This window comes from Salvelinus fontinalis, chromosome 31, assembly GCF_029448725.1.
Source record: "Salvelinus fontinalis isolate EN_2023a chromosome 31, ASM2944872v1, whole genome shotgun sequence".
NCBI classification, from domain to species: domain Eukaryota; kingdom Metazoa; phylum Chordata; class Actinopteri; order Salmoniformes; family Salmonidae; genus Salvelinus; species Salvelinus fontinalis.
The window spans coordinates 15,825,431-15,838,339 of record NC_074695.1 but is presented as its reverse complement, the minus strand read 5'-3'; the positions used below and the strand labels follow the sequence as shown (position 1 = coordinate 15,838,339).

Genomic DNA, 12,909 nt, shown 5'->3' with positions numbered 1-12,909 from the left:
ACAACAAGCTAGCTAAATGTCCATGTGTTTCGACCTGTCCCCAAATGACTATAGTTGGTTTTGATATTTTAACAAGTCTGGTGCAGATTGACAAAAATCAACATGCGCACACCATGCACGGAGCCTGTCTGGCCAGTATGTTAGCAGCAGAGCTCATTTTCATCCATCAGGCAGACACAGCACGTACAATTATGAACAACGTAAAGGTAGTAATGGATAAAATACATTTAAATGTTGAATCTCCCGTAACACCTCTATATAGTGAGTATGCCAAACATTAGGAACACCTTCCTAATATTGAGTTGCAACCCCCCCCCTCAATTCTTCAGGGCATTGACTCTACAAGGTATCAAAAGGAATGATGGCCAGGTTTTCCGTTGTGCCGCCGGACAACGTGACCGAGAACATTAATTTCCCGCATTTTATCTCATTTAGATGGTAATTAATCTGAACAAAACATGCAACTCCTATAATGAAGCAGCTAATAAAACTGTAATTTTCAAATATTTGCCAAAACGTAATTCGCGGGAAAAAGAGAAGACACCATTCTAAACTGCACACCTGATGTGAGCGTATATGATAGAGATGAAAATCTCAGTTTGAAACTTAGAAAGACATAAAGATGCAACAACTAGGATGAGTTGCTAATAATATGACTAGGATTGTAAATTTGGCTTCTGGACAACGAAAGGAAGATAAGAAAACCAATAGAACTGGAGAGAAATTACATGAGGAAGTCTCATGTTGTTACTCCTATGACCAGAAAAAGTTAAATATTCCTTGCTATTAAAAAAGGCAAGCCACAAATAATAACATTAGCATAGCCTTGGGAAGTAGGGTGGCTGAGGGTTCTGAAAAATCAGAATGAAAACATTTTAAAATGTTTTTTGGGGGAGGAAAATATTATTTTCACGAAAGTAGTGCAGTGGGCCTTTACTAGTCAGGCACTAGGGCTGCAGAATCAAGTGCACCTACCGTCAACAGCTCCAAACAAATAGGAAGACAAGGATTTTTTTTTTTTTTTTACAGAAATGTTTGGTGATCGACTAGAAATGGCTTGGGGATAAACCGGTAGGGGACCACTGGTTTAGAGAGAGATTAGAGGAACAATAGAGCGCGTAGTACCAAGCCATTAGCAAGTTTGGTAGGCTACAAATCAGCGCCTTTCATTTGCACAGTTTTGAATTGGGATTACCTTGACCAACAGTCACAGGGAATTTGACTGCGGTCATGAGTCGTGACTGCCGGTGTGGCGGTAATATTGACACTGCAACTGTCCTACTCCTGGCATCTACTAACTTTTCAAAAGGCACTTAAATGTTTTTGTCTTGCCCATTCATCCTCTGAATGGCACACATACACAATTCATGTCTCAATTGCCTCAAGGTTTAAAAAGCCTTCTTTAACCTGTCTCCTCCCCTTCATCTACACTGACTGAGGTGGATTTAACAAGTACCATCATTAAGGGATCATAGCTTTCACCTGGTCAGTCTCATGAAAAGAGCAGATATTCTTAATATTTTGTATTTTATATTTATTTTTTATTTCACCTTTATTTAACCAGGTAGGCTAGTTGAGAACAAGTTCTCATTTGCAACTGCGACCTGGCCAAGATAAAGCAAAGCAGTTGACACATACAACAACAGAGTTACACATGGAATAAACAAACATACAATCAATAATACAGTAGAAAAATCTATATACAGCATGTGCAAATGAGGTAGGATAAGAGAGGTAAGGCAATAAATAGGCCATGGTGGCAAAGTAATTACAATATAGCAATTAAACACTGGAATGGTAGGATGTGCAGAAGATGAATGTGCAAGTTGATACTGGGGTGCAAAGGAGCAAGATAAAAAAAAAAAAAACAGAATGGGGATGAGGTAGATTGATAGGCTATTTACAGATGAGCTATGTACAGGTGCAGTGATCTGTGAGCTGCTCTGACAGCTGGTGCTTAAAGCTAGTGAGGGAGGCAAGAGTCTCAGTGTATAACTATCCAATTGTGCATGTCAGCACAGCAGGAAGATTGCCTAGTGCCAACTGTCCCATAACGGCGCTCTTCTTACCCGTAGTACATGGTACCAGACAGAGGTGCCTCCGAAGTCGATGTGGAAGTCCGTGTAGCTGTCCTTGACCCCCATGAGGCAGTACTTCTGGACATTGGGCCGCTCAAACACTGACTCCTCAGGCCACAGGTTCTCCACCCACGATAGCTTCCTCACTATCTTTGGAGTCTCCACCAGATTGGACAGCCTGGTACAGAACATTGACATTTTGTATATTTAAAACACCAGATTTTACAACAACAGTACTTAAACTACTCTTTTCTGCAGAAACAATTATTATGCCAAGTAATTTCTTACACTCTCAGTATGCTCTGGCAAAATGGAACTTTTGATCAACCAACTGATGTACTGGTGACAAGACAGACCACTAGAAAGCAATACCAACCAATGAGTGGACCGGAAGACCCATAAAGAGCAATACCAACCAATGAGTGGATCGAAGTGACCCAAGAACAAGCAGTGTACCTGGTCTCAGAGAACTCCAGGCTGATGACGTTGAGGACTCGGTCTCTGTTCGGGCTGTTGTAGTACTCCACAAAGTCCCCTAGACACATCTTCAGGTCAGCTTGGCGAGACACGTCAATCACATCAACCACCCTGTCTGGACCTACAGACAACACGCAATCAACACATAATCACAACTTGCTGCTCCCCAGACTTTATTATCCTATAGTGATCACCCCAGACTTTATTATCCTATAGTGATCAGGGCTGTTACGGTGAGCGTATTACCGCCACACCAGCGGTCACGAGTCATGGTGGCAGTCAAATTCAGCGTGACCGTGTAGTCACGGTAATTAGGCTTCTCCAAGGTCTGACGCTAAACACGTGTATGTGACCAATACATTTGATTTCATGCTGCTGCTGGTCATTAGAAGCCTACCAAACTTGCTAACTGCCTGGTACTCAGTACTTCATTGTCCCTCTAATCACTCCGACATCAATGCTTATGTTACTAAAAATCGAATCAAACACTTCATGAGAGCCTATGTTGCGCAACATTTCTATAGGCTATGGAATTGCTTGCGAAAACACAATGATGGCCTCTATTAGAGGAGGATCCCATCAGCTTTCTATAGGCTAGGCCTACTGTATATACACTGCTCAAAAAAATAAAGGGAACACTTAAACAACACAATGTAACTCCAAGTCAATCACACTTCTGTGAAATCAAACTGTCCACTTAGGAAGCAACACTGATTGACAATACATTTCACATGCTGTTGTGCAAATGGAATAGACAAAAGGTGGAAATTATAGGCAATTAGCAAGACACCATATAATAAAGGAGTGGTTCTGCAGGTGGTGACCACAGACCACTTCTCAGCTCCTATGCTTCCTGGCTGATGTTTTTGTCACTTTTGAATGCTGGCGGTGCTTTCACTCTAGTGGTAGCATGAGACGGAGTCTACAACCCACACAAGTGGCTCAGGTAGTGCAGCTCATCCAGGATGGCACATCAATGCGAGCTGTGGCAAAAAGGTTTGCTGTGTCTGTCAGCGTAGTGTCCAGAGCATGGAGGCGCTACCAGGAGACAGGCCAGTACATGAGGAGACGTGGAGGAGGCCGTAGGAGGGCAACAACCCAGCAGCAGGACCGCTACCTCCGCCTTTGTGCAAGGAGGATTAGGAGGAGCACTGCCAGAGCCCTGCAAAATTACCTCCAGCAGGCCACAAATGTGCATGTGTCTGCTCAAACGGTCAGAAACAGACTCCATGAGGGTGGAATGAGGGCCCGACATCCACAGGTGGGGGTTGTGCTTACAGCCCAACACCGTGCAGGACGTTTGGCATTTGCCAGAGAACACCAAGATTGGCAAATTCGCCACTGGCGCCCTGTGCTCTTCACAGATGAAAGCAGGTTCACACTGACCACATGAGCACATGTGACAGACGTGACAGAGTCTGGAGACGCCGTGGAGAACATTCTGCTGCCTGCAACATCCTCCAGCATGACCGGTTTGGCGGTGGGTCAGTCATGGTGTGGGGTGGTATTTCTTTGGGGGGGCCGCACAGCCCTCCATGTGCTCGCCAGAGGTAGCCTGACTGCCATTAGGTACCGAGATGAGAACCTCAGACCCCTTGTGCGACCATATGCTGGTGCGGTTGGCCCTGGGTTCTTTCTAATGCAAGACAATGCTAGACCTCGTGTGGCTAGACAATGCTAGACCTAATGTGGCTGCTGGTTCCTTCTTGCAGGAACCAGCAGTTCCTGCAAGAGGAAGGCATTGATGCTATGGACTGGCCCGCCCGTTCCCCAGACCTGAATCCAATTGAGCACATCTGGGACAACAGGTCTCGCTCCATCCACCAACGCCACGTTGCACCACAGACTGTCCAGGAGTTGGCGGATGCTTTAGTCCAGGTCTGGGAGGAGATCCCTCAGGAGACCATCCGCCACCTCATCAGGAGCATGCCCAGGCGTTGTAGGGAGGTCATACAGGCACGTGGAGGCCACACACACTACTGAGCCTCATTTTGACTTGTTTTAAGGACATTACATCAAAGTTGGATCAGCCTGTAGTGTGGTTTACCACTTTAATTTTGAGTGTGACTCCAAATCCAGACCTCCATGGGTTGATAAATTTGATTTCCATTGATCATTTTTGTGTGATTTTGTTGTCAGCACATTCAACTATGTAAAGGAAAAGTATTTAATAAGAATGTTTCATTCAGATCTAGGATGTGTTATTTTAGTGTTCCCTTTATTTTTTTGAGCAGTGTATTAAGCCCAACGTTTGTATCACAACTAAAGTTACATAAATAACCGCTCAACACAGAATAGTGTTAAAAAAATAACAAAGATAAATAACCACTCAACACAGATTAGTGTGCACTCCCTCAATTTTTGTAGAAAATATCCTTTCTATTTTATTCAGCAATGTTCAATTGTATTCTTCATACTATAACATAAAATAATGCCATGGAATTCTAAGCAAATCTTGTCTGCTAAATGAACTAGTGTCGCCCACAGCCATTTGGCATCGTTAGATCAGGATCTAACATAAGGACAACGCATAGTATGCTTTTCTTTTCTTCTGAAATAGACTACATTTTCTTCATATCGTGTTTCTTTAGACCCGTCTAAAATAAATAATGGCTTTAACGTGATGTGTAGGCTATATAACATGGATGTATTAGACTTTTTTTAAATGTAGATGTTCCAAAGGTCTGTATCAGTGGCTTGTAGGCTTTGCGTGGAAGCCAGGAGAATCTAAATATGTTTACGTTAATTAACGGTCAACTACCGTGAGACCTGCAGTTATTTGCTTGAAAATCACCGGCTAAAGAAATTTCATGACCGCCACAGCCCTAACCATGATTATATACAACTTCACAGAAAAAGTGTTGCGGGAGATAAGACATTAGGTTACTCTGATAACCTACAATAGGTCACATCTCCCATGGTAATGAAATGTCGTTGAGATGTGACTAGTTGAAGAGCAGGTGTACTGTGGGAGGTTTACATTGACATTTCAATCATTAAGCAGATGCTATTATCCAGGGCGACTTCAAGTCAGTGCATGGGGCGGCAGGTAGCCTAGTGGTTAGAGCGTTGGACTAGTAACCGAAAGGTTGCAAGATCGAAACCCCGAGTTGACAAGGTAAAAATCTGTCGTTCTGCCCCTGAACAAGGCAGTTAACCCACTGTTCCTGGGCCGTCATTGAAAATAAGAATTTGTTCTTAACTGACTTGCCTAGTTAAATAAAAGGTAAAATAAAAAAATATATAAATTGAACTAAGGTAGGTAAAGGTAACATAGCAGAGAATTTAATTCAGTGTTCTATTTAATTCACTGGGTAAAACCACCACAAAATAATGGCATGTAAAACCAAAATGGCCCCAAAAAACGGGGAGGATTACCAATATAGTGCTCTACGTCATTGACTCCGAAGTTCCCCGGGGGAAGGCTCATGCCCAAGCCGTCCCTCCTGAGGACCATCACGGGAACACTGAAGGAACGCTCCTCCAGGAACTCCACAGTCAGCTGGGCCCCCGACGGCTTCAACAGCACCTCGTCAGCACTGAACAAAAAACAGATTGGGAGAGCATGAGGGACATATAGAAATTGAATAACTAGAATAGGCAAAGCACCGCTAGTCTGAGTACCAGTCTATTTAGCGAAGATTCCACTCCTTGCCAGTGCCAAAGAGACTGGCCTTTCGGGAATCTCAACGTTTAATATGCACTGGATTTTACAGCGGAGTTTTTCATTGAGTTTGAGTTTATTTTATTTTTACAGGGACAGTGCACATTAATCAACGTTCCATTGCTTGTTGGCAGTAACATAAATATTTTCCATGACAACATGTGTTGCCTCAAAAATAGAATTAGTGTTTAAAACAAAGTAAAAAACAAATATTTAGCTGTTAGATGGGCAAGTTGAAATGAGCAAGCTTAAAAAAACAAGATGTTTTGTGGTTGGAATTGCAGTATGTATTTAGTTTGAGAATTTAGATGTGAGCAACCAGATACCAATGTGTTCTGTGGAGAAAAAAATTCCAATATTTGCATAAATTGGTGTGATTAGAGGATAGCTGTGAGGGTTATAGAATCAGGATGAATTCCTCAGTTCTCTTCGAGCTCATTAATGATAGAATGTTCCTACACTGCTCAAAAAAATAAAGGGAACACTTAAACAACACAATGTAACTCCAAGTCAATCACACTTCTGTGAAATCAAACTGTCCACTTAGGAAGCAACACTGATTGACAATACATTTCACATGCTGTTGTGCAAATGGAATAGACAAAAGGTGGAAATTATAGGCCGTTAGCAAGACACCCCCAAAAAAGGAGTGATTCTGCAGGTGGTGACCACAGACCACTTCTCAGCTCCTATGCTTCCTGGCTGATGTTCTGGTCACTTTTGAATGCTGGCGGTGCTCTCACTCTAGTGGTAGCATGAGACGGAGTCTACAACCCACACAAGTGGCTCAGGTAGTGCAGTTCATCCAGGATGGCACATCAATGCGAGCTGTGGCAAAAAGGTTTGCTGTGTCTGTCAGCGTAGTGTCCAGAGCATGGAGGCGCTACCAGGAGACAGGCCAGTACATCAGGAGACGTGGAGGAGGCCGTAGGAGGGCAACAACCCAGCAGCAGGACCGCTACCTCCGCCTTTGTGCAAGGAGGTGCACTGCCAGAGCCCTGCAAAATGACCTCCAGCAGGCCACAAATGTGCATGTGTCAGCATATGGTCTCACAAGGGGTCTGAGGATCTCATCTCGGTACCTATTGGCAGTTAGGCTACCTCTGGCGAGCACATGGAGGGCCGTGCGGCCCCACAAAGAAATGCCACCCCACACCATGACTGACCCACCGCCAAACCGGTCATGCTGGAGGATGTTGCAGGCAGCAGAACGTTCTCCACGGCGTCTCCAGACTCTGTCACGTCTGTCACATGTGCTCAGTGTGAACCTGTTTTCATCTGTGAAGAGCACAGGGCGCCAGTGGCGAATTTGCCAATCTTGGTGTTCTCTGGCAAATGCCAAACGTCCTGCACGGTGTTGGGCTGTAAGCACAACCCCCACCTGTGGACGTCGGGCCCTCATACCACCCTCATGGAGTCTGTTTCTGACCATTTGAGCAGACACATGCACATTTGTGGCCTGCTGGAGGTCATTTTGCAGGGCTCTGGCAGTGCACCTCCTTGCACAAAGGCAGAGGTAGCGGTCCTGCTGCTGGGTTGTTGCCCTCCTACGGCCTCCTCCACGTCTCCTGATGTACTGGCCTGTCTCCTGGTAGCGCCTCCATGCTCTGGACACTACGCTGACAGACACAGGAAACCTTTTTGCCACAGCTCGCATTGATGTGTCATCCTGGATGAACTGCACTACCTGAGCCACTTGTGTGGGTTGTAGACTCCGTCTCATGCTACCACTAGAGTGAAAGCACCGCCAGCATTCAAAAGTGACCAAAACATCAGCCAGGAAGCATAGGAACTGAGAAGTGGTCTGTGGTCACCACCTGCAGAACCATTCCTTTTTTGGGGGTGTCTTGCTAATTGCCTATAATTTCCACCTTTTGTCTGTTCCATTTGTACAACAGCATGTGAAATGTATTGTCAATCAGTGTTGCTTCCTGAGTGGACAGTTTGATTTCACAGAAGTGTGATTGACTTGGAGTTACATTGTGTTGTTTAAGTGTTCCCTTTATTTTTTTGAGCAGTGTATATGAAGACGTCAGAAAGGCCAGTCTTTTTGGCACATGACATGGAGTACAGTGAGTGGATTAGCTAAAGAGACTGGTATTGCCGCAACAACAAGCAACAACAAGCTAGCTAAATGTCCAGGTGTTTCGATCAGTCCCCAAAGTAATATAGCTGGTTAACAGTTGGTTTTGGAATTTTAACCTTTATATCATGAATGCGTCTGGTGCGGATTGACAAAATCAACATGCGCACAATGACAGTACACTCAATGTGGATGTCTGATGCAAAATTCTACCCACATCAAGTGTGTTTTATGTTTCCGTCTACGGAACATTGCCACGTTACCACCTATGACGTCACAGCCTGAAGCTGAGCGACTCATCCACGCCTTCATCTCATCCCGTCTGGACTATTATAATGCCCTGTTTGTTGGCGCATCTGCCAAGTGCCTAAGGCTACAATATGTCCAAAACTGTGCTGCACGTTTCCTACCCACACCTCCACCGGCTCCTCATATGCTCACGTGTTGAATTTAAAATTCTGGTTCACACCAACCAAGCTATCCACAACTCTGGACCCAAGTACCTGCCTGACCTCATCCTACCCCACACGCACCCTTCGTTCTATCAGGTCCATCTCCCTTCAGCAGCCTCACAGCAGACTGAACACTTCACCATACAGACAGTGTGGTGAAGAAGGCGCAATAGCGCCTCTTCAACCTCAGGAGGCTGAAAAAATGTGGCTTGTCACCAAAGACCCTCACTAACTTTTACAGGTGCACAATTGAGCGCATCCTGTTGGGCTGTATCACCGCCTGGTACGGCGACTGCACCGCCCACAATCGCAGGGCTCTCCAGAGGGTGGTGCGGTCTGCACAACGCATCACCGAGGCAAACAACCTGCCCTCCAGGACACCGACAACATCCGATGTCACAGGAAAGCAAAAAAGATCATCAAGGACAACAACCACCCGAGCCACTACCTGTTCACCCCACTTCCATACAGAAGGCGAGGTCAGTACAGGTGCATCAAAGCTGGGACAGAGAAATAGAAGCTGTTTTTCAATCTCAATGTCATCAGATTGTTAAACAGCCACAACTAGCAGAGGTGGCTGCCTACCTACAGACATGATATCATTGGCCACTTTAATAAATGGAACACAAATCACTTTAATAATGCTTTAAGAATGTTTACATATCTTACATTACTCATCTCATATGTATATAACGTATCCTTCACTATCTATTCTTTGCTATCTATTGCATCTTAGCCACTCTGTCACTGCTCATCCATATATTTTATACTTATATATTCTCATCCCATTCCTTTACTAGATTGTGTGTATTAGGTTTTATGGAATTTGTTAGATATTAGGTTTTGTTGTGGAATTGTTAGATATTAGGTTTTGTTGTGGAATTGTTAGATATTACATGTTAGATACTGCTGCACTGTCAGATCTAGAAGCATAAGCATTCCGCTACAATCGCAATAACATCTGCTAACCATGTGTATGTGACCAATACAATTTGATTTGATATGGATGACAAGGCTTTCAGTTGTGTGACTCTTTGGCTGTGGAACACACTTCCAGTCACTATCAGGGCTGCAGAGCTTCTGGCCTGGTTAAAGGCACAGTTAAAAACTGAGCTTTATAGAAAATTACTTTTATTTGTTGTTTTCTTCAGAGCCTCAGGTGTGAGAAAAGCACTTTACAAATGAAATGTCTTATTATTATTACTTCAACGGAGGGAACCAGGGCAGAACTGTAGAGTTAGAAATAATGATTAGTGTGTCACTCCACAATGATACATTAACTGAATACAAAATACAGATTTAAAAGGCCATATTCTGGACCACTCAGATAGAGTTGAGACACTATACTGTATGTCAAATAAAATGTATTTAAATTGTATTGATCACATGCGCCGAATACAACAGGTGTAGACTTTACATTGAAATGCTTACTAACAAGCCCATTCCCATCACTGCTGAGTTAAAAAGTAAGACAAATATATGTACGCAAGCAGAAGCTTTACGCTTGAATTCATTTAGGTGTCAGGTTGGGTTCTTCCTCTGGGAGGGGGTGATTTTAGGTAAATGTAAATAGTAGATATAAAGACAGTGTGGAAGAGAATGAACATGTACTGCATAGACATACTGTAATATTGGAGGTTTACCTTGGGAAGGTGCGGCTACGTAGCTCTCTGACAAACTGTGGAGTGCCAGTCTTTACCGGTCGACCAGAGGTGTCTCTTCCTCCAGTGGCTCCAGCATCAGCCTGCTTGGTTCCTCCACGCCGCTTTCTCACTGCAGAACATAAAGGGGACAACAACAGATTGGGATTACAACCAGAACCACACTACTAAAGGCAGACCAGAAGGCCAAAGAGGAATTGGCATGTGCATTGGCATGTGCATTCCTGTAGAGCTGGGTTTACTAAACCTCTCATTGAGTACCCCCAGCCATTCCACGTATTTAAAGTATTCAGAACTAGCACATCTGATGCAATAGATTCAAACAGGTCTGAAATACGAGACAGCCTGGAAATCAGATTGAAAGTGACAAGAGGGACTTACTGACAGAGGGCCCATGGGTGACCTGACAGTTGGGGCAGTGGTACAGGTCAATCTCTGCTGCTTTGTCTTCCTCCACTCCAACACAACTAAACAAAAAAACAATAATGTACAAAACCAACTTACTCAACTAGACTACTGTAAAAAGTTGGAAATTAGTAAAGCTCAATGACACTGAAATATAACTTACCTTCCATGGAACCAGTCTTGACAGATGTCACACTCGATCATGAAGCGTGTGACATCATAGGGTAGGCGACACAGGCAGTATACTGGAACCGACGCCATACTGGGAGTGTATGGGAACTAGCACTGCTCTGTGTCTGACTGACAGTTAGGCCTAAATCTACTGAGAATGGGACAGCACTACACGTGATAGTCTAAATTGGAAATAGGTTAGGGTTGCATTGAGCGCTTAATATATATATAGTATATATATATATATAGTTAAAATGGTGAGGGTACTGAAACAGCACAGGGCAGTGCCAGTAACAGGTTAACGGTTGTGTCACTTCACTGGGACTAGGTGCCTGTCACACTGTACTGGCCATGGTCAGGCACCTGTTGAACGGGTAGAAAAGAGAGCACAAACGTATCTGTTAAAAACGAATACAGGGATTTGGGTGTTAGGTTAAGGGTAAGAGATATAGGCTAGTCTTACTAACAGAAAGTGTCTCGTTAGTTAGCTACTAACGTTATACTTGGCTTGCTAGCAGTGGGTCTTGCAAGGTAGCCCCCGATTAGCTAAATATAGCTAGCTAACAAGATGCATATTAAACAATATAGCTACAAAAGTTGGCTAACTAATAATAACATGGCGTATGGGGAGGGGTAGGCCTTGCAAACTGACAGCTTTCACATCTTAATTAAAAATCAGACAAACATCATTATTGGCTAAGTAACGTTAGCTTGCTAGTACTAGGTAGGAAAGTAACATTAGCTAGCAGCTTAGCTAGATACGTAAAGATTGCAGCCTGGCTAACAATAATGGCTTAAGTAGCTAGCTATGTAAACTAATGTTAACTAACAAACGAAAAGTACAGTTAATTTAACGTTACCGATGGCTAGCAAGCTGGTAATAATTTGTATTAATTGACTAGCTATATATTAGTTAGTTGTAATTCAAGACAATACATTTCAGTATTTGGCTACTATAACTGCTGTTTATTCACTAACTTAGCTGCTAGCAGAACATGCTAACCACCGTTGGCTAACGTATGCAACCTAACTAGGTAACGCGTTAGGTAAACATCGGATAAATCCGTATTAATCTAGCTAGTTTAATATCTAGTATTTCATATTCGTTCACGACAAAAAAAATAGTATTGGAGTAGCTGTATGTAAGTTGCACGTTCAGAAAATCGGTCCGAAATCATTTCTTACCGGGATGTTAATTGTCTGGTTGCTGCAGAGGCCACCGGCCAAGCATTCGAAATCGGTTAAAATCCGTACAAAAGACCGAGGATCGACGAGGCCTTATTATGCAGCGAAAAGTATTTTAAAAATTCCCTTACTGCATAGGGTTTTTTTTGCCACAAATTATGTCCAGGTGTGTAGTTTGTCACCAAATATATATTGCAGGGTTTGAATAGATTAAAAGACAACTACATGAGCAATGTTACTATAAACTCAGAAATAAAGACATTTGTGATGGAGCAACGGCATTTCAAACCACTCGCAAAGAGACTGTCTGCAGTTGAAATAACAATAAAGTTGCGCTTGTAGCGGGCCTTCAAATGTAGGCAGAGAGGAAGAGGCGAAGCGAGCGGCATAACTGGGCCCGAAATCTGTCTACTCCAGCAGGTGTCGTTTTTTCGCTCACTAGGCGATTAATTGTTGTATGGAGGTCAATGAGTGAGTATCGAATTTGGTTAACAAAAAATGTAATGGCTTATTTGCTACGTGTGGCTTATTTGATTGAATATAAGTTTCGTAATGATTAGATTGTTATGAGTGTATCGATATAAGTAGGATATGTGATATCCCGGCAACTTTGAGAAAAAACACTTCATATCGGAGTTGGTCCTGGTTGTCACTAGTTACTACAGCCACAAAGTCAGACTCCGCCCACTTCCACAATGTATCCTCTTAAAATGTGCTTTTAAATCTAACTTTA

The 12,909-nt window shown here is 43.4% G+C and overlaps 1 protein-coding gene across 2 annotated transcripts in view; it reads right to left on the bottom strand.

Moving 5' to 3' along the window:
* LOC129829646 (histone lysine demethylase PHF8-like) overlaps positions 1-12,590 on the bottom strand; it is a 36,204-nt gene extending 23,614 nt beyond the window's left edge. The window contains exons 1-7 of one of the 2 annotated variants that reach the window (XM_055891463.1): positions 12,177-12,590; positions 10,984-11,354; positions 10,797-10,882; positions 10,398-10,536; positions 5,934-6,094; positions 2,535-2,676; positions 2,070-2,256 (exon numbers count right to left, since the gene is read on the bottom strand). In XM_055891463.1, the coding sequence (XP_055747438.1) occupies positions 2,070-2,256; positions 2,535-2,676; positions 5,934-6,094; positions 10,398-10,536; positions 10,797-10,882; positions 10,984-11,081 (813 nt within the window). In that variant the 5' untranslated portion in view covers positions 11,082-11,354; positions 12,177-12,590. The remainder of the gene's footprint in view (positions 1-2,069; positions 2,257-2,534; positions 2,677-5,933; positions 6,095-10,397; positions 10,537-10,796; positions 10,883-10,983; positions 11,355-12,176) is intronic. The other variant, XM_055891464.1, reaches the window with a different exon arrangement.
* Positions 12,591-12,909: the final 319 nt, after the last annotated feature.